Source organism: Elgaria multicarinata, chromosome 2 (genome assembly GCF_023053635.1).
Source record: "Elgaria multicarinata webbii isolate HBS135686 ecotype San Diego chromosome 2, rElgMul1.1.pri, whole genome shotgun sequence".
Taxonomy (NCBI): Eukaryota; Metazoa; Chordata; class Lepidosauria; order Squamata; family Anguidae; genus Elgaria; species Elgaria multicarinata.
The window spans coordinates 67128845-67151978 of NC_086172.1; the positions used below are offsets into that span (position 1 = coordinate 67128845).

The 23134-nt window shown below is 41.4% G+C and overlaps 1 protein-coding gene across 1 annotated transcript in view; it reads right to left on the bottom strand.

Moving 5' to 3' along the window:
* KALRN (kalirin RhoGEF kinase) overlaps nt 1–21789 on the bottom strand; it is a 559448-nt gene extending 537659 nt beyond the window's left edge. Inside the window, exon 1 of the mRNA XM_063116666.1 lies at nt 21570–21789. Coding sequence (XP_062972736.1) covers nt 21570–21642 — 73 coding nt within the window. The 5' untranslated portion in view covers nt 21643–21789. The remainder of the gene's footprint in view (nt 1–21569) is intronic.
* Nucleotides 21790–23134: the final 1345 nt, after the last annotated feature.

The following is a 23134-nucleotide window of genomic DNA, read 5'->3' on the forward strand; positions in this document are numbered from 1 at the left end:
AGAAAAGAAGTAATGACATGGGAGGCTGAATTACTTTCACTGCAGCCTGGTAGTCTACAGGAGATACCTTTAGAAGTCATTATCTCAGCTTTTAACACAGTTGCCTGTTAGATGCACGGAAAATTTCATTTTATCGTATGATCTCCAATCATGCCAGCTTGTTAAAACACAGCTGGACCACACTCCACACCAACCAGTAGAGATGCCCAATCATAACTTGGAGACATCACAAATGGATATTTTTCCACAAGGGAAAGCACGAATTGAGCTTTGAGGAGATGGTAACAGATTCAGACCTATTTGTATGTAGTTATCAGGCTATTCGAAAGTCATTGTTTTACAGAAAAAAGGTAGCAAATATCCATATGAAGGTGACACAAGTTAACAAAATTAAAATGTATACATACATCTCTCTCCCCACCTCCCATTGCTGTAGACAGAAAACATGGAGCCTTCAGAATGGCTGTATCTTCCTTCTAAAACACCCAGGTGGCAACAGGTTTCACTGAACTCTACTCAAGGACATTCTCTCTCTGAATTTCTTCAACTCTTTTAAACAAGGTAGGACAAGAAGGGTTCCAGGAAAATTGTGTCCAGCTTCCTGTTTGTGAGAATGCTGCCACCCTATATTTGCTCAATGTCCATCCCATCTAACTTCCAAAGATGCTTACAAGGTCACTTTCAGAAAACCACCACCTTGGTCTTCTGATAATTAGGCTGCAAGCCCTCATTCTTTAATAAGTACCAAATGACTGAAGAAGACATCATAAACCAACCAGTGTTAAACACATTAATGCAGTGTCATCTTTGATCACCAGAAGAGCTGAAATATTTTTATCATTTATTTTAGGGAGGAAATATTGTGAACCAGACATTCCTTCTCATTCCATGACACAAAATACCCCCCTTTTTACATATACCTCTAGGGCAGCCTTCCCCAACCTGTTGCCCAACCTGATGTTTTGGAGTCCAATGTTGTAACAGCACCAGGGATGATGATGTCACCTGCCACCCTTTCCCCGGGCTTCCTTGTTCCCTCTAAGCTTAGCTGCAATCCTCACAGTAGGTACTAGGGAAATGGATTTCCCAGCAACAGTATATTGTTGTGAGCTATCCCTGTTGTAATTCAAAGTATTTGTGGGTGGCTTAATCTTGAATAGGCAATTAAGACTTTACCAAAGACCTGCTCCTGGTAGAGATGAAAACTGCTAGAATTGATTGGTTGATATGGATCAACACAGCTGCCTGCATTTTTCCACTCTCCTTGGGGGTGCGACTAGGAGGGCTGCCAGGATGAGTGACTGCACTACAAAATTTACCATTACACCACTGCTGCCATCAGCCCAAGCCAACATGGCATGCTGGAATTCGTTGTCCAAAACATCGAGAGGGCTCCAGGTTGTGGAAGAAGTCTTCTCTTGTGGTAATGTTGCTGCTGTGTCCACAGTTGCTTCCACACTGGTATAGGTACATGTAAAGGATTATTCCTGTGTGTTTCTTATAATTACATCCTGACCACCAAACCATACATATGATGCCTCTTGCATGATATTGTTACGGCCCCAAATTGCTGAAAAAGTTAATATCTCCATCAAATCACCTATATCCATACCTTCCTTTTGTTTTGGTTGATGCTGTCTCAGTGGAAAGACACAGATCTCTCTCTGGGGTAACTCACCTTTCCCCACCTCTCCTGCAGCTAGGATGACGTAAGCTAGCTTTGTGTGGGAACAGAACAATAGAGGCAGGTTTTGAGACAGGAGCAGAGAGAGCTGAACTGCAAGCTGTAAACTAAATGTATCTGGAGTTGCAGGGGTGCCAATGTCTAAAGATCTGACATGGGGCCAGTGGAACTGCTGTTTGAAGAAGTGCTGTGCTGTTTGGCTTCCTCTAGGTTCTACTTGTACACTTGCAAATATCAGAAAAACACCTTAAGCCACCAAAGATCTTTCCTTCCAAAGTGACACTCCTGCAACTCCTCATCACTCTGGAAAATGAGGAGCACTTGCCAACTCATTGTAGAGCAACTGCATAATTGGAACCCCATACCTGAACTAATGTGGAAATAGCAATGCTGAATAATAGTTCATAGCCCTAACAGAGTGCTAATATTGCTTTGTTCCACCATCCTTGAACAATCTAGATTGGGGGGGGGGGGGCAGGAAACAGCAGATCTCAATGCCCCTAAGGTAGGGTTAAACCAATTGCCTCTGTGTCAAGGATTGATGTTGAGAAGAAAAGTAAGCAAAAACCAGAGATGCAAAATCAGTGATAGTAACAGTGCCATATTAGTTGGCAACAACTCCAAAGTGACCCCATTTCTTTTAAGAACAGGCTTAGATTTAGTTGGATTACTGAATTATTTGTCTTGTATGTATAAAAGAAACCTATGTTAATAACTTTTCCAGAACAAAAGCCCCAAATTGCTGAAAAAGTAAATAATCTCCATCAAATCACCCATATCCATTCTTATATTTCAAAATCAAATGACTTAATTTAAAGAGCAAAGCACTGTCGATAGTAGATGCAGGCAAGTCTCTGCTTTGGATATCCTTTAAGTCCAGACTAGTGCCAGATCTTGGGGGTGGGGGGATTCAGTTGTAGTGCCTTCAATTTAGGAACACTCCTTCCTACGGTTAGATCAATACTTACTTCTCAAGTGAAAGTATTTAACTCATCCAAGCCTTGGGGAGTCTGGGCATATTTGGTTTACGTGTTGTGTTTACTATTCTGTAATTATTCATATAATTTTACATAATATTGCTGTGTTTTTAATATGTTTCCATTTTTGGAGTGCTTTATTAACATTAGGTGTATTTTATAATACCTAGCAGCTTTGAAAGATCCTTCCCAGTGCAAAAGAAAATGTAGTCAGTTAATTATTCAATTCATATCAAAGCTGCTCCAATATTCCCAAAGGCGCCCCCCAAAACAAACTTTAAAACATTAGCCAGCAAAGAAACAGCAACTTTCTCCAGAAAGAATGGGTGAAAATAGCTTCTAATTTCCAAAGGTGTTGATTAGCTCTATGAGGTCTTAGCATGCTTCCAAATAAACCATAGGCAATTTATCAATAAGGTCTAGAATTTCATCTTTTGTCACCACTATATGCCTCAGCAACTCAGACAGCCTTCCTGAAAGCATTAGTTCAGGCACAGGTATCTGCCCTACATCTTCTGCAGTGAAGACAGACACAAAGAACTAATTTGGCCCCTCCACAGTCTTCTTATTCTCCTTTAGTACTTTATCTCCATTGTCCAACCACCTCCCTAGCCAGTTTTCTGCTTCTGATGTATTTAAAGATTTTTTAATTGTTGGTTTTGATATTATTAGCGATATGCTCTTCAAAATCCCTTTTTTGCATCCCATGTTGTTGGCTTGCATTTGTGTGTGTGGAAGTTTATGTTCCTTTTTGTTCTCCTTCTTCGGGCAAGACTTACATTTTCTGAAGGAAGCTTTGTTCTTTTAATTTTTGGGAGTATTTGTTAACCATGCTCATGAGTTCTGGGACTTTATAGTACCTTTTCTGACCTGTGGCTCACATTCTAGTGGGGCTTCTATATCCTGGTATTGAGTAAACCTCAAGTGTTTTGCAGAGATTTGAACCATTTGATTTTCCTTTTCAACTTCCTTTTATACTGTTTTAATGTTTGTTTGTTTTTTAAAAAATTGTATACTTTTAATGTTTACTATTTTTAATGTTGTAAACCGCCCAGAGAGCTTCAGCTGTGGGGCGGTATATAAATGTAATAAAATAAATAAATAAATAAATAAATATCTCAATTTTTAGAAGTTTTCTAAAATAAAGTTTTGTAAAGTAAAATGTTGGATGTTTTGGCAGATTTCCACTTAGCTTTAAATTAAATTTGATAGGACTGTGGTCACAGTTTCCAGTCAGTTCAACAACCTCACTCTCCATTGTCACCCAGACGGAACGGACAGGCAAGTGAGCAAGTGGAAGCTGCTTATATCAGTATGTAATCAGAAAGGGCAAATGGAAAAAAGGAGCAGCAGCAAGAGGCCCGACTATGCCTATCCTGATGCAGGATCTGACAATGAGCTTCTTCAGATGGGGTGGGGGGAATAGTGTTTTCCTCCCATCGTTTTGTTACTGTCCCACAATAGGGACAAACAGCTTCCTCTTTCTTCAGATGCTGAAGAAAGAGGAAGTAAACAAAGACCACATGGCCCATTCAGTGGGCATTTTTATCATGTTGCTTTTCCTGCACAGAACAGGAAATGGCATCACATTTCACTGTAGAAGAAAAAAATGGATTTTCTGGGGTCTTTTTTTTTTTTAACGGGAAAGTGACCAGAAGGAACAGGAGGTGCATGGAAGGCGGATGCCGGCATGAAAAGTGCCTGCAAAAATCCATGAGTGCCTAGTAACTGGCATGCTATAAAATGCTCTACTGATGACGCTCAAAGTTTCCCTATTCTGGCCTTGCCTTCTTCCAATCAGTCTCAATTGGAAGCAGAAATTCTGCTCCAACTCTGTGTGTTGACTGGTTCCTTCTCTGCTGTCTTTTAAGCAGGAGGTTAAGACATTTTTATTCCACCACAATTTTAGTGTATTTTAATTTGAACAGCTATGGCTTTTGTTTTAACTGATTTACTCCGGCTTTTAATGCGATCTGTCATTAAGTGCATTGAAGTTTATTGTTGTAAACCTTCTTAGAGGTCAAAAGTTGGTTAAAAAGTGTTTTTTAAAAATGAATGTTCTAAAAATAAAAAGGCACTCCTGTTGCAGAGATGCAGCAAAATTAGTTACTCTTAGAGGAGGCTGCCTATTGTTGTTGTTTATTGGTTTGTTTTTATTGTGAATATTAACAAAATAAAACAGAAAATACATTGTGAAAACAGGGGGGGCATACATTACGTATATAGGATTATCGTTTATTTCCATTGTGTATACCGTTCATTAAAAAAGGGGGAAGAGTCATAACTCAGTGGTAGATTTTGCATTGCCTCACATGTGAAAGGTGTCAGGTTCAATCCCCAGCATCTCCAGGAAGGGCTGGGGAAGACCCCTGCCTGAAACCCTGGCAAGTGAGTGCCAGTTTGTGTAGACAATACTGAGCTAGATGGACCAATAGCCAGACTTGGTAGAAAGCAGCTTCTTCTGATATTATTTGTGCATAATGACACTGCCCTGGGAGAGCCTTCGTCAGTTTGGAGGCACGCCCACACCACTGACTCATGCAGAATCTCTCAGGCAAGTGGTTACTCTGGTTATGGGTAATTACAGCCTCTAAAAACAACCTTTCTCAACTGTAAGAGTGGAATATGTCTCCAATTTTAATTCTGACTGTGGGGGAGGGGATTGTTCTTCAACTATCATCAGTCTGGGAAACACACTGTGCTATAGCATGAATGGATTCTACCAAAAACACTAGCTTTGTCTTTTAAAGAAAAGGCAACATATGTATTTATTTATTACTTCCAGCATGAGCTTTTACAGTACTTAATTCTAGCAGTGCTAACCTAAAAAATATAATTATTTATCTAGCAGACTCTCATTATTAAAAGTTCAAAAGGAAAAAAAATGGAGAATTAGGAAGACTGCACGCAAAATAGATTTCTGCAATAGGTGGCTGAGGTATTCTATGCCCAGGCTTCTTTCCAAATAGAAATGAATCAAAACAAAGTGGTCTGTTTGCTGGAGATTCAAATGCTGTCAGTCCAGGCCCGCGAAGCTCACAATATCATTACTTTATACCCGTTAGGCTTGACTTGCTTCTTCGGACAGAATTTATCTGAATGCTTCAGATGGAGCCTGGCTGCTAGCATCATTCTCTGAGCTCCCTGCTCCACTTTTCAGGGATGAAGCAGGCAGTTTAAATTGCCATGAAGACATCAGCAGTTAGTTTCAAAGAGGCTGGCTGTTTTATGACGTATTCCTTGGGACAGAAGGCAGTATGTGTAAACTAGGACATATAGTAGGTATGGCACAGTCCCTGCAATTGTCTTGCTTCCCAATTACTGTAGCACAAGGGGGCACCTTTTAATGTTAATCAATTTAATGAAAATATAAAATTTGCATACACGCCTACTTTCCCTGTTAACCAATCTACAGTCGCCATCCTTGGAAAACCGCAATCCCTACTTTGTTTCCTTTTTTTACCTTGTGAGGATGCTTTGTTTAATTTTTTTTATAGTCAGTTGCTAGCATCAGGGCTGTTCAAATCATTTTGCTGCTTATGGCTAAAGACAAGATGGTGCCCCAGCTCATTCCATACATAGAATCCAACCGGACTGCCAGTTGAATCTTATTTTTACACTGAAGATGAGATAGCATTGTCCACTGTACCTGTTGTGTCTCTGATTGCCTCCGCTTGGGATAGAGGAGAAAGGCTGAACAGCTGAACCTGGGAGTGTTTGGGGAAGGGACATTCACGCGAGCAGACAGAAGCTACCTGCAGGCCAATGCAGCTGATCTCACTCCATCATCAGCATTCCAATATAAGGCAAGCCGGAGATGCTGTTTGATTGCTGGAAGCAATTGTCTTGTTTTGTGTTCTGTCCCAGTTGCTTTCCCACCAGCTCCTTGACTTTGTTTCAGTGATATCCGACCCTGGAAAGACCTCAACTACTCTTCTGTGTATCCCTGAAACCTGTGCTGTTTAACTTGGCTCTGGATGGAAATCATGACACCTATCTTCTGCTTGAGAAAGGCCAGGAGGATTCATGTGAATATACCCAGAGACTCCTCTCCCAGGTCCAAGTATCTAGCAACATTAATTTCTGTACCTTATAAATTTAACAAATTCAAAATTAATCCTGACATTTCATTATTTCAGATAAATTAATCATTAGCATAGCAAAAAGGCCTAGCTGTTTAAGGCACGCTCTCAAGGTCTGGCTCCATAATCGAAGTTCAAGGAGTGGGAAATATATGAACACATGGACTGGCCACATAACTTCTTCCTTGATTTTACTACCACACAGATCAAATGCCCAGATTCTGGTTCAGATTTCATTCCCAGTCTCATTGAAATAGCCAGTGCAACAATGTTCTTTTTTTCATTTTGCACATAGATCATCTTTGGGATGGTTCTCTGACAAAGACTCCGATCTGCTAATTTTACTAAGTGCTGAACTGACATCTCTGGGGACGACGTCTTTCCTTACCTTTTCATCCAGTAATAAGATTTGTTCGCTGCTAATGAAATACGCTTTCACTTTAGCTAGGCTGAGAAGGAGTGTTCAATAGACAATCCCCTACCCCAGCTTTTTCTAGATAACATATGGCCAAGCAACAACATCAACACAACACCCACACCCACACCCACACAAATGTTAATGTCAACTGCTATGACAGAGAACTTCCTCCTTTTCTTTAGCATGTTGGAGCAGGAGTTGATGATCCCCACAGGCCTCCATTTTTCTCTCTCCTCTCATCCCAGTTCTTGGTTGCCCCAGTGGTTTATCATGTCCAATTAGCCATCTGCCATGCTGGTATCCTCATACAAAAGAAGTGCTCTCCCTTCTACCATAACCCATCAGCAGGCCTTTGTCCAAGCTGACAAATAAGAATCAGACACCATTGTTCTCCGCTGCTGCTGCTGTCCGCATATAGGCTGCCAGTTCTGATTAAAACAGCAGGAGTGCCACAGGACACTCCAGGTCTCAGGATCTGTGCCAGTAACTCCATACAATATCACTAATGTTGTACTAAGCTGTGTGCATTCTGTTTTCAGCCACTAAACCATATCAAGTCCAATTCTGGGGTGCGTGGGTGTGCTTACACACTGAAAGACGGGCAAGGATCTTTTTACTATTTAATTAGAAATTCAGATAATATAACTGGAATATACAAGCAATAGCGGTAAGCCTGATATGTTTACTTATAGAACAGAAATATTTCTTGTATTCAAAAATATTGTGTTTTTTTCTTTCTTCTTAAAAAAAGGTGTTATAAAAGAACAAAGCATATTCTGACAGGTTATGTGCTGGTGCAGTTCAATTTAAGCTCCTGCTGCACTGATGCATCAGATGCACCAGTACTATCTGTGCTATGCTTACATAGGCACTAGAGTGTACATAGGCAACGACTGGTGCAATCTGAACTGCAGCTGGTTGTGGTCACAGTGTCCATATTTCACTGTTCTTCAATTAATGTTTGCATTGGTTTATCTGGCACCACATCATTCTTGAGTGAAGACATACAAGCTATACAGCAGGCCTCCATAACTTCTGACACACCCAAGCAGACACAGTCCTGGCTTGCCACATGCTTAGCAACCTTCCTGTCATTGCACCCCAGGTAGTGTCCTGGCTAGAGTTGGGCACCTGGGGAGATGACCAGTCACTCAAGGAGGTTCTGGTAGAAAGATGTTCTGGAGGCTCTGGCAAGGCAGGGATTACATTTGGTTGACAGTTATACCAGGTAAACAGAAGCACAACAAGGTAAAGACCAATGGCACCTTGGACAGCGCTCTGCAGGGTGGTTTTAGGGGACACATCAGGGGTCCTCCCTTTAGTGGAGTGACCCATGCCTCATTAGACTCAAAGCTCTCTGAGCCTCCAGACTCGGGGCTATGTCTGAAAGAACAAAAACAAGAGGATAATTAAGCCTGTGGTTGAACAACCATGGGAAACTAGCAATTTGATAATTCATCTGCTATACAGTGATACTTCCTTTTTACTTCTGCTCATTGGATATACAGGAGCCAACAATGTAGACACAGAGTCATTAAAAGTAAACTAAATCTTGAAAGAGCCAGCTAAATAACAGCATGGCCATGTGAAAAGCAACATCAGCACTGGGAGTTCTAATGTTAGCAATGGAGTTTACTATGTGGTGCCCGCATTACTCACTCTTCCAAGTGCATATGAACAGAGTGTTCTCAGAAAGCTCCATTGGGTATGTTAGTGCTCTACCTGAAAGGCACAGAATGTTACCCGAAAGAAACCACATTCTTCAGGGTTCCATGCTGACTCCACTCCACCATCCATACTGACTCTGAAACTTGCCCAATATGCTAAGTGTACCACCAACTGCATCTCTAATTTCTTCTACTATTACTGTCCACCTGCCAATTTCTTCTACTATTGTGGCAGAGGAGCCCTACCAGAAAACCAAAGCTATTAGCTACTATCAGATGTCTCTCATTCACATGCCCCTTATTCCAAAACATTAAAGTCTAGTATAATTTGCACTTATTGAAATTATTTAGACCACCTTTAAGGGTACAGCCATCTCAACGATGCATGAAAGATAAAAATGCATAAATAAGCCAAAACAAATAGTCAAGCAATAAATAAATATTCAATAAAATACTATAAAATACTATTAAAAACAAATAATAGCTATAAAATAGATAATATAACACACTAGACAAAATGCTGAAAAGTAGTTCTACTTTTTGTAATACTGATCTCAGAGTGCTATCCTAAACCTAAGTTTGCCAATCTTTTGCTGATCTTGTTCTTGTGCTTTAAGCAGTCTGAAATGTAATATTGAACATGTGAAAGTTTTCCTGGCATGGGGAGATAAAGTGACTGGGATTTTAGCACATGCTTAATTTCTACATGTTTAGGTTGCTGTTTAACACAATGCAGCAAGGGCACTTAGAAAGCTGTCAATCCTATTCCCTCATCCTACTGATATTCACAGTATAGGAACATTCATCAAGTCTCCAAGGCAAAACTTACTTCTCTTCCCGCCATCCATACGCCCACCCAAGACCATTTTCACAATATAAATGACCACAGCACTCCAGCCCACCAATTGCTGCTATTAAAATGAAGATAATTTCCTCTCATTATCCTCAGCCAAGCATGATGTGATCTTAAGAAGTAAAAAAAGCACAGTATGCCTAATTACGGCAGTTTTGTTTCGGTAGAAAAATAAAAGAGAAAGTTGCTCCTGATCACAAAGGCCACTGAAAGAGATTTTTGCTTTTCATTTGAGATACAACTTCTTTTCTCCAAGTGCTAAGCATAGAGATGCATAGAGATGCAAGAAATAGATTTCTCCATGCCACATTTGGGCCGAGTTTGGAAGGATCAAAGCTACCTTGACTGAATGTGCTTATCTCCTTTAAAGGTCAATAGACATATTCTGCATATAGAACTGGAGGTCAAAATCTATCTACATGATGCCAGAAACTGTAGATGGGACTTGAACAAAGGTTTGCCAGCTATACGGCCATCAGTCTCTCCTGAAAAATTATCAGCCAGTAATTGCTAAGTCCCTGATTTGGCTAATGTACTTGTAGAATCCAATCACAGAGTCTTTGTTTTTCCTATTAAAAGAACTGAATGAATGGCAAACAGAGGAATCCTACTTGTGTCCTAAAGAGGTTTACTGCTAGATAAGTGAGGATAGGGTTGCAGCCTAAAAGTGCCTAGATTGCACCATATATGTATTATTTATGTCTCCTCCCAAGTGAACCTGCCCACCTTTTAAGATTAGCTGCTGCAACCTTCTTGCATGTGCCATTGATGGCAACGTGTGAGAGGACTCTATCCCATATGTGGAACTCCCTGCACCAAGAACTTAGGTTATCTTCCTTTTTATCTGCTGGAAATGGAAGTCATTACACTTTAAACAAGCATTTGACTCTGCAGTTGTTTAATTTTATTTACTGATTCTTCAGTTTGGCTCTATGTTTTGTCTTTGCTGCTGCTTTTAGCTTCTTGTAAAATTATTGGTTATTATTTTGATGCTTTTTATATTTTCTAAGCTGTTTTGGGTGACTCTTTTTTGGAGGGGGAAAGTGGATTATAAATTCCTTGAATAAATATAGTACTTTGGCATGCAAGTAGCTACAAAACAAAGTTCTATCCTCAAGTCATTATGTTTTAGTCTGATCTCTCTGCATGGTCTCTCCCTTTCCTTTATTTAGGTGTCTTTTTGCAGCATTCAATTCTTCTAGCTCTGCTTTCAAGACCTCTCTGGGAAAGCAATGAATCCCATGTGGTTGTGTTCCATGCTATAAAATGAGAATTGTTTATTTACCATAACAATAAAAGTAGAACCTTCATCCAAATAAAATATGATCACAAATGCTTCTCACTTGGCCCTCTGCCATGCTGATGTTTCAAGTCATAAATTGCAGGGGAATCTGGGTTATTAAAATCTAGCACTTTGCTAGTTATTTTCATTTCATATATTAATAAATACCAACGGTTTCTGTACAAGTGTATGTCATAGTACTTCAGAAAAACTGCAGTTTTGTATCTATACTGAAACTTTTTTGAATCTGTAAGTCTCAGCAGCTGAAGCAACAAAATACTTCATTCTGGCAGTTAGGTGCCTGCAAGAGGACCGAGCACACCTGTCCCATAGGAAAATTTCCTCTCCCTTGAAAGGTGTGTAATTATTTCTTTTACTTTTCTGAAAAGCAAAGTTGTACTTAAAATATTTGCCTTCCTCAAAACCTACATGGTGCCAAAACATCACTCTTTTGTCCAATTTGACTTACACTGACACCTATGCAATCTGTTCACTCAATCCAGGTATACATTAGAGCTGTACTTAGCTATATTCAGCTGTAAGAAAGTTCTCTTTTGTTCATGAAAAGCCAAGCTCACTAAATTTCTCTCAAAGCAGACTTCTTTCCTAATAATACACTTGCTCTTATTATGGGTTTGAGGCAATGCCCATTATGTGGACAGGCTTGATCAAAGCCTGTAGTAAGGCTATCCTTCTACCATGTCTCCAGATGCTATTATCAGTCACTAGAATCACCACTAACACTTCACCTGGAGTGGAATATAAATTTAAACATAAGATTTCCTCTTCCTCTTCCTGCAAAACATCTAAGAGCTTTGAAAGGAATTAAAAATAATTACACTAAGAACAGCAGAAATTTCTCAGAGAGACACATTTCTAGATTATCAGTAGGTTTCAGTTAAACAAAATTCAAAGTGGATTTAGAGAATCACCTCAGAGGAAAGAGTCAAAAGAGTTACAAAAGATCACTTGTGATGTGTTGTTTTCTGATAACTTAGATGTGATGGATGAGTGAACAGGCATGGAGTGGAGAACTTACAGTTGACTGTCCCCAGGGACAATATGCCCATATAACTGTATGCATAGAGAAAGCCCTATATGCAAACTGGAAACTTGCTTTTCCAGAGTTCCAGATCACACAGCAAGTACACTACATGCCTACAGTTGTAGGCATGTAGTCTTACCAGAAGAAAATCACTGAATGCATGCTGGTTGGGGATGGGTCTGCCACTGAAAACCCACTGTCCTTTGTATGCACTTTCACTGACCACAGTTATGTCAAACCCACTGCCCTTTGTATGCACTTTCACTGACCACAGTTATGTCATCTGTAGAATGCCTGTAATGAAGGTTTTTATGGGGGGAGGAAACGTTACACATCCTTTGCTTTTGGTAAATACATTTCTGCATTTAACCTCAGTGACTGCATATGAAAAATTTCCTATGTAATGCTGGGAAACAAGGAAACATTGTAGTGACCCTATGGCCTTCAATTCACCTTGAATCTAAATTGCTAAGCTAGGTAGTCAAATGACAATAAACCAACAAACAAACCATCACAATGTTCCAGATTCATTTATCAACATTTGGTGTCTGTGTGTGCCTAGTAATTCAGCAGGACAAAACTGCCACAATGTTCAGATCAATACAGAGATTCCTTACCAAAATGTGACAATCTATTCCAGATCATAGCCTCCTTGATTAATGCTCATCATGAAAGTTGACCTGATCAATTATGAAGTCTGAAAGCAAGGAAGTAAAGGCATCATGAAAAACATTGCCCACCACCACAGACAAGCAGATTGAATCAATGTCTATATCCTATTAAGAGCCATATAGTTCTTCAGCCTCAAGGAACTCTTCTTTGCAGACATAATTTCAAGAGCCTCTATTGATCAAACAACTTGTCCACTGCCAATCATTCATTTTCAACTTATTTAGTAATAGAACTGCCAATCAATTGTGCACAAATGAATAATAACCAAAGACAGACACACCGGTGGATGGTAATAAGAAAAGAAAACTCACAAAGAGAATAATTCATTGCCTTAAAAAAGAACAACAATTTCCCACTCGCCAACTGAAAATACCAACAGTAGATCATGTATCTTCCTATCAAATGCATCCAAAGTTAAATTTCAACAGCATAACAGTCATTGGAGAAATGAAGCAGTTCCCTCCTACTCTGTATATATTGAACTAATCACTGCTCTTTCCTGGCATTTGTGGATTTGTATTGTATTGCTCTGTCACTTCTTTATAAATACTTAAGTTAGACAAAAGATACTTTCGTCTGCTTTCACAAAGGTACAGTAAAGAAATTCTTGAAATACCCTGATTCTTTCCCCTACAGAACTTTTATTGCAATAGCAAGTATTGGAAGAAAGCCCCTTCCTTTAATATAAACATAACTTCCTACTGTAAGAGTCAACAAAATAATTTAGATTCTGTCTTCAAATGGGAAACACCACATATAGCCCTATTTATCCAACTAACCTGGAGAACACTTAAAACATTTGAATAATTTTAGGGTCACATAAAAAGAAATAGAATTTGTTTTCTTATTTACCATATCTCAAGTCTGTCATGTCCCAAAAGCCTAGGTGTGTAAACAATAAAATTAAACACTCACATAAAATAATATTTTTGGGTGGTCATCCACTGGTAAAACATGAGCTACATGCTACAGCTTAATCCATTTTTTAAAAATAAAAATATATCTTAATTAGGGACGGGCAGATCTGTCAAGCTTGATTTCAACATGGTTCTCATTTTCACCAACAAGCTTGCTCCAACCCAGTTCCGTATGTGTTTTCTTTCCTGCAAAGAAATATGCACACATTTTTGTGTGCATTTTTCAAATCCATGAATTTCTGTACGCAGGTTTGCACACAAAGACTGAAGTGTGTCTGTGTCCATTTTATAAGTGTACATATTTCTTTGCACATTTTCAAAACATGTGGATGTTAATAAACACATTTTTATTTCATAGAATATATCACAAGCTCGGAAATGTATGAATTTCTGACCGCAAATTGTGTTTAGGTCTGTGTTTGGTTCTGGGAGGTATGAACAAGGTATATCCACTTTAAAACTCAACTATGTAATTTCTCTTCCATCCCAATTATCATTGCAATGTGAAGTTTTCATATGTAGAATATAATATTTATCCTAGATTATCTAAACACAGCCATAGAGGTATTGGGCCCAACTTGACAGAATGTAAACAGACTTGTAGGTCCTATGCTTATAGTGTGGTAGACAGAACAGGCATCGTAGATGATCTTAATTATAACTGAACTCTTTACCAAAGTGGCTCCTTTCATTCAAATTCTGGTTCTTCTCTCTGTACTGCAAACATAGTAACTATGGTATTCATGGCCTCCCTGATACCATAATGTCTGAACAGGGAACCTAGATTATCTCCCAACTATGGAAGGCCTTTTTCAACTACCCTAGGCATCCACTAGCAACTATTCACTGCCTACCAGTCCCAGCTTAATAACCAGACTGCATGTGCAGTATATGTTTTTGGTTTTGCAACTGACTTCAAGGAATCTCTGGGTATACTGCCACTTGCAAAATTCTTCTAGAGCAATTTTGCATCCTCCCTATGTTTTTCTGTGCAAAAAATGTGTATACTTTCTTTTGATTGTACCTTGCTCAGCTCTTGACATTTCTATGGGCACATAGAGCTGTTCAAGTTGATAGAATTTATTTATTTATTTATTTATTACATTTCTATACCGCCCAATAGCCGAAGCTCTCTGGGTGGTTCACAAAAATTAAAACCACAATAAAACACCCAACAGGTTAAAACACAATTACGAAATACAGTATAAAAAGCGCAACCAGGATAAAACCACACAGCAAAGTTGATATAAGATTAAAATACAGAGTTAAAACAGTAAAATTTAAATTTAAGTTAAAATTAAGTGTTAAAATACTGAGTGAATAAAAAGGTCTTCAGCTGGCGACGAAAGCAGTACAGTGTAGGCGCCAGGCGGACCTCTCTGGGGAGCTCATTCCACAGCCGGGGTGCCACAGCGGAGAAAGCCCTCCTCCTAGTAGCCACCTGCCTCACTTCCTTTGGCAGGGGCTCATGGAGAAGGGCCCCTGTAGATGATCTTAAGGTCCGGGTAGGTACATATGGGAGGAGGCATTCCTTCAGATAACCTGGCCCCAAACCGTTTAGGGCTTTAAATGTCAATACCAGCACTTTGAATTGGGTCCGGACCTGGACTGGCAGCCAATGAAGCTGGAAAAGGACTGGCATAATGTGATCTCGCCGGCCAGTCCCTGTTAATAACCTTGCTGCCCTATTTTGTACCAGCTGAAGCTTCCGGACCGTTTTCAAAGGCAGCCCCACGTATAACGCATTGCAGTAATCCAAGCAAGAGGTTATCAGAGCATAGATAACTGTAGCTAGGCTATCTCTGTCCAGATAAGGGCGTAGTTGGTATATCAACCTAAGCTGATAAAATGTGCTCTTTGCCACTGAGTTCACCTGTGCCTCAAGTGACAGTTCTGGATCCAAGAGCACCCCCAAACTACGGACCCGATCCTTTAGGGAGAGTGCAACCCCGTCCAGGACAGGGCAAACATCACCTCGCCGGACAGATGAACCACCCGCTAACAGTACCTCCGTCTTGTCTGGATTGAGTCTCAGTTTGTTAGCCCTCATCCAGTCCATTACCGTGCCCAGGCACTGGTTCAGAACAGTCACTGCCTCACCTGGGTTTGATGAAAAGGAAAGGTAGAGCTGGGTATCATCCGCATATTGATGACACCTCAGTCCACATCTCCGGAGAACATGCTAAAATATAAATAAATCTACAGATGGGTAATTACTGCTGCCTACAGCAGGGAAAGCAGGAAGCTTAAGGATAGCAGGACATGCTGGTGTTGCAGTGCTCTAAACAGCAACTCTTGAAGCTCTCTGGTTTCTGGCTAAGGCCAAAAGGGAGGAAGAGTGCTGGGTAGAAGGGCACAGAGGATTTATTCATGGTGGTAAAGCAAATGCTTGGTAAAAGTGCCCCGAATTATTTGTTAAATTTTTATTTATTTTGAAAACTGATATGGTCATTATGGAAACACTCTGCATTAATTAAAGGAGAGATTATAGCTCAGTGTGAAGCACACACTCTGCATATAGAAGGTTCCTTGCATATCCAGTTAATAGGATGAGGTATCAGATGATGGGAAAGACCTTTACTGAAATCCTTGAGAGCTGCTGGGAGAAGACAGATCAGTGATAGAAAACATTCCTTGTATGCAGATGGTCCAAGTTTCAATACATGGTATCTCCAGTTAAACGGGTCAGGTAGCAGGGGATGTGATTTCATAGTTATGACAGTCAGAAATTAATGTATCAAGAACACAAAAAAGGTATCCATAACCACCTAGGCTGGTGGTTATGGATACCTTCCAGCTTTACAAACTGAGGACTCACACAAACTGTTGGAGGTTTAAGACCCATCATATGGTCCTTGTCCATCCTAGTTCATTAAAACAGCCAAAGTTGGATTGTCAGTGTGGTCCTCGGAGAAGATTTCCTTGAGGAAATGTGACGTCCTGCTATCTTGAAAGAGATGGTCATTTGACCTCTCTTAGCCCTAATCTACACCAAGCAGGATATTGCACTATGAAAGTGGTATATGGTATGTATCAATGGGCCCCAACAGTTGTCAGTGCACTTCAATACCGCTATAAAGCAGTAGTGTGACTCCTGCCTTTTATATACCACTTCCATAGTGCAATATCTTGCTTGATGTAGATTAGGCCTTAAAGACAGCAAATTTAGATCCAGCCAACATGAAAGATTATTGTCCGGTATCCAGTTTAGCTACATATGGGACAGAAAATATCTGGGGTCACTCTAGTGGATGACCTGCACAGGAGATACCATTAACCATGCTATCCTTTGGGACCACTTGACTGGAATAGGAGTCAGCAACATGATGTGTCTCCAATGCTTTCTCATAAAGGGGAAATGTCTAGAAGATAGTGATGGGAGATTACTGCTTCACCTCTTGGCCTCTGGTCTTTGATATTATTTGCATTTTTAACTGCATGTTAAATGCAAGTATGTGTTTGATATTACATGTAGTTTGGCCCTGAAGTATAGTAAAACCATAAAAAGTAATTAATATGGAATAGACACAGGACCTGGGTTCACTGGTAGGATTCAGTCCTAGAAAGTAATAATAATACCAATTAGTGACATTGCCAAACTTCATAATTAATTGATTCAGTACATGACAGTCTACTTCATAATGCTTAGTTGTATTACAAATTGAGCACCATTTCCCCAAAAGTTCTTCGACAGCTTTCAAAGCTAAAATTAAATTCTGCATATGCATAGACCATGGTTGAGAGATCGGGCACCCAAAGTTGGCTGCTTTGTAGACACGTGCACAGAAGTTCTTTAATGTTAATTTCTTAATCCAAATAAAACTTCAGTTGCCTGCTGTGAAACTACATAACCTACGAAGGTAGTTCTATTTCGCATTGATTGCCATGAATATGTAACCAGACTACTTGACTCAACAGCCTTTTGCTTGGCAAGTAACTTTTCTAATTCGATCAATCAGTTTTCTTCGAAACATTTTATGTGGTCGCTCTCCTGCATGCAGGCGGTTCCTGGGTGTGCTTGGGCTAGGGTGCGGAGTAGAGAGTTGAACTTTCAAGCGGCTCTTCACCATGGCTGGTGTTATGGGTTATGTGCCAGGTAGAGGAAACTAACCTACAATTTCCAGAGGGCAATATGATAGTGCTCCTACAAATGGTGCATGTCCTAACACGTTACCAGCCACATACAGCCCCCAAAGCGGTTTTATCTGGACCCAACCATTTTTTAAAAAATGTATGGTACAATGTTTGCCTGTGGTTTCACTCAAAAGGAAAAGAAACATGTTTTCAAGCTGTAATAACTAAACATATATCCATGCTGTCATGTTACAGGTCTCTTCCCATCTATCACATGGATGTAATATGTACATGTGCATATTTTAATATAATCTTATGCTAGCATGCAAATGCTCCATAAATTGCTGCTATATTGTCATATGTTTACTACAGAGCTTGTAGGCAACTAGTGGTATAGAACTGAGACAAGAAGGAGTGAGGTAAGCACAACCCTGCTCAAAGCCTTCAACAAGTAGGGAAAACTGGGCTGGGCTTGCCTTGATACTGAAACTTTTTTTCCCTGCCCCAAGGTCCAGGGATCTTGGACCATGGGAAGCTGGCAGCAAATGCAATGGCTCTTCAAAGGCCCAATGGAGTGTCTTTTTCTATAGAGACTGGGGTTGAAGCCAGATTCTTTAGCAGGAAAATATTATCTGCTAGGTCCTGGGAGTACCTGCCATTGCACTCTTCTCTTGCTCCAAGTTAAATTTCTGGGCCTTGGAGCTAAGGAAGGAAGAAGCAGAGGTGACTAACCTCAAACATTTGCAAATTTTCAGCGGGGACACTTAAAATCAAGTCTTAGGATGCTTGTGCATTCCTAGGGGCAACACACATTTTCAGCCACTGCACCACTCTGTAGAATAGGATGGTCCCTGAGCATGCAGCAATTGGCAAACTATGATCTCAAGAAAGGACTCAAAATCGAAGTATTGTGCTATAGATTCATCATCTCCAGTCCTTTTTATTCATATCAGTTGAAATTTTCATTTGCTATAATTACTGGATAAAACCAGGGCATTTATTTGTTCATGAATGCTCGCTGTACTAGACTTTCTTCCTTGAATACATTGTTGACTGCTTTGCTCTGCTCTTCACCACCACCACCCCCAACTTTCTGGCATCCATTAACACTGGCAATAACAACTCTAAGCACTCTCAATACAAGCATACACAAAGAAAAGAGACAAATAGAACAAGAAATCTCCCTAGATAAATGGTTTTTTTCCAATAAGAGTTATTTGATTTTGCCAAGTTCAGGCTCACAGCCAAAAGCCCAGATCTCTCTCTGTCTCTCTTCTCTCTTTCTTTATCAGCATTATTTGTATTATTTTAAAAGCTTGAGTTAAGTTTTCAGTGCAAACAAATGATGCTTTTTCATGTCTATGAATTAATAACAAACTCTTGTGTGAAACGGAATCAGTGTTTTACACTTAACCCCATACATGAGATTGCAAAAGAAGCTTCTCAAACTAGTTGCTTCTTTGAATGGATCTGAATGCCAAGAAAACTTCCAGGAAATCCACAGGACACCTAAACAGGATCATAATCAAGATTATTTTGGTCTAAAATTTCTGGTGGGGCAGTCAGAAAAGGAAACATCTGATCAGAGGGTTATTTTTAGCAGAATTTTTTTTTTGCAAAAGAAGTGTTGCTGAGCAGTTACTTAAATTTAAAAAACAAAAAACAAAACCCAGATATAACCTTTCAATGAAAATGCAACAGTCAATGATCTTATAAGAACTAAAGGCAAGGGGGTGTGGTGTGACAAGAGAAAATGGTTTCAAGAGTATCCTTTAACCATTCATGGCCCAAGGGCACTTGCACACTAGAAGGCTATGAGAAATCTATAATTGCTTTGCTTGTAGCCTTGTTAAGGTATCAACATGCAAATATCCATCAGCACCATGTGGCTCATGAGATACACATGCAGTCAGACCTTATTATACTTATCCTCTGAGATCAAAGCATATTCACATAAATGGGGTGCAGCCTTCCATGGAGGGCAGCCAAGGGGCCTGTCATGGATCTGCAGGAATAAACTTCTTGAAAAGTTTGGGTGATGATGCGATTGTTCTGCTGTGGCTGGAGGAACACTCCACATGACTGATGATTAGAGCTGAACTGAAGCAGGAGGGAAAGGCAGCTGGAAAAGCAAAGCAGCAGTAGCTGTAGGAGCAAAAAACAGCCCCAGTGTGGAAGGGTCAAGCCTCCCTCTAAACTACAGAGTTTAAAGAGAGCATTTAATCCTTTACAATCCTTAATTAAGACTCCACCAAGTTGCCTGTAATGCTTCCCCCACTAGAGTTCTGCTAATGGAACTGGGAGACACTGGCAAGAGAATTTTCTCATACTTTCATCAGAGCTAAGAACATAATGTAAGAGCAAACATATGGGCTTCGCCTGTGTACATGCGTGTTTACCATCATCCCTCTTGCTGCATTCTCTCATATATACATACTGCTGCTTGCATTCAGACTCTTACAGTATTTTAGCCCCTTCCTTTGAAACTAGAAAGCAAACACCAATACCCCTGATACTGAATTGTATCTTGATATGTCCTCTATGATGACCTTCTAAAGGACTTGCCTGGAAAGTTCATAGCAAGTAAGGCCATACCTTTAGGGCAAAAATCCACACTAATTGAGTCATCAAACTTGCATGCACATGCACACACACACACACACACACACACACTGAGTTCCACACAGCTCTGCTGGGTTAACGAAGGGCACAAGGGGTGCCAGAAGACAAGGAGGGGATTATTAGAATATTTCATCAGTGACCATCAAAGAAATACATATTACAGTAAGATGTGTAAGAAAAAGAGGAATATTGTTGTATTTACAAAAATCTCATAAATCAGTGGCTGAAAGCAGAACAGACTTGGTACTTGTAAGAGTAGGAAGAGAGGGGAATCAAAAGGGATCTCCATTCCACAATAATTAATTATGGTTGTTGAGTACTCTCCTCCCCACCCACAATTCTTATTCGCCTTAAGGTAACGTAATATTGGAGGCAGCACCTCAAAGATGGCTAATATTTAAGCCTCTGGCTCCATCACCAGACCCAATCTATACATCAGCTTCAGAAGCGTGCTTGGAAAGCCAGCATCTCATAGTCTACAAAACACACCCACCCACCCCATCATTTAGTCCTTCATCTCATCTTTTATGCTTAAAAGTGTGAAGGTTACAGTGATGTTTTAGAGACCTTGAACTAAAACAGAGGATTTGGGGGTGGGGGTAATGGATGGGTGGGTTGCAAGCAACCCAGGCTGTTCTTGCTTTCTGAAAAGTGATCGAAGATCCTGCCGTTCCTATGCGAAAAGCAGAATCAGATTTTTATGATGATCCACTAGTCACCAAGCCCAAGAATACACACACACACAGAGGCAAGGACACCAGCAGAAGAGAACGAGAGAAGCATCAGTCTGTTTTGCCCTGTACAACTGATTGACAGCCAACAGTTCCCCCCACCCCGCCTGTTCCATATCCGTGGAAATAAACCAAAGCCCACCACACAAAAAGCACCGTTTCGCATGGAGACGGAGCTTTCTGCTTGGAAAGTGCCTGCCCGCCCGTCGTGCCAGAGGAGGGGAGAAAAGACTAAATCATCTTCGTTTGCCAGCAATAACCAGGGAAAACAATGCAGGGTGAGAGAAGAAACAGAGAATCTGAAGCGGGGGTGGGTGGGAATCAAGAATAGGGATCCCCAATTAGGGGCACCCCCCAAAAAAAATCTCCCCTTGCCTCCCCAAAACAAAGGGAATCTAACACCACACGCGCCGCAGCGTCAACCATCCCCCAGATACACAACACATCACCAAATCTCGCCTCCAGGTCTCGCCAGGGCGCTGGCAGCCCAGCCTGTCTCCCCTCCCCGCCCCCTCCCCTCCTCGCCGTCTCCCCTCTGTTTTTACCTGTTCGGAAAAAGGCATCCACCTCGGAATCGGGAACTGCCCCTTCCTCCGCTGCCCCCTCGGCCGGGTTCATGGCTAGGCTTGGGGAGAAGGAGGCTCAACAGCAGGAACAGCAGCAGCAGCAGCGATCCCGGCGGCTGGGTAATATCCAGTGAGTTGGGGAGGAGGTGGAGAAAGAGAGGAGAGGGGCGAGAGAGAAGGAGACACACACACGCCACAAGGAAGGAGGGAGGGACGGAGGGCGTGTGGGGAAGAGCAGGGAGGGATGGAGGAGCCTTCAGCAGCCCGCCTAGGCGCTCCCCATCCCTGCCAGTGTGTCTGCTGGGTGCTGCTGCTGCCAGCCCTGTGGGGTAGGGGTCTCCTCCTCCTCTTCTTCCCCAAAGGCGTACGCGCGCACACACAGCAAGCAGCGGCGGCGGCGGCGGCGGCTCACGCTGTGCCCACCCCCTCCTCTTCTTTCTCGCTCTCTATTGTTCAGACCTGCTTTCTGGTCGTTCACTCTCACCCCTCCCTAGCTTTCGCCCGCGATCCTCCTTCTCTTATTTGTTTCACACGTGATTCCTTCTCCCCAACCCGGGGGAAAAAAACAAAAAACCAACAATCCACACACCCCTGGACCAAACCCACCCGAGGTGGGTGGGAATGATACACTGAGATGACAGGTCAATTTTCCCGGAACCCGATTGCCACTGGCTCTCATGGAAGGGTGTCCCCACCAGCAGTACTGACCCCACCCCCCAACCCCTTTTAATTCTCATTGTTGCAAACAGCTTTAGCAGGACTTCCTGAAAGGAGCAGGAAAAGCCGGGAGCTGAAGAACCGCGTCGGGGGGGGGGGGGGGAGAGGCTCGGTGCGTGCGGAAGAGGGGAAGCGCCCTGTGCTAAGATCAGGGGGGCTTCCTCCCTCCTCAGATCCCTCGATCGCTCAGGCCACCTTCCCTGTCAACGCAGTTCTTCTGCCTCCTCTTTCTCTCGCTCTCCTTCTTTCTCCAGCCCCTGTAGCCCTTAAATGATTCACCTCGTCTTGCCCTCCTATTATAGAAACAGCAATTACAATCGTTTCCTCCTTAGTCGGAAGAGTTAAAAGCAAACAAGAGGGGTAATGGGGCTACGAAACGTTCCGGAACGTAAGACAATTCTCTGAGGAAGTGGATAGAGCTCAGAAGAGGGTAGGTAGGGACTAGCAGCTCCTGTTGAATTTCAGAAAGATGAGGGAGGGAGGAGGGAAAGAGAGAGGACGGCTCTGCAGACGTCACTTTGGTAATTGTTGCAGACTGTAGTATCAGTTGGTTTCCAAACAGCAATTAGGGGGCTTGACAGTTTCCAGAATAGGACTGGAAGTTCCATTTTTGAAGATGCCCAAAAACGTTTGTGTGAGAGAGGCAGAAAGTGGAAAGAAAGAGGAAGAGAAAATACAGGTTTCTAACAAGTGATGTCGCCTGCCCCTTCCCCACTCCCAAAGACAGCTACTTCCAAGGTAATGCTTTGCAACTTGCACACCACAGAAAGAGCTGCCTGTGCCATCACCATGGTTTATGTCCATGTTTTTTCTTTAATTTAAAACAT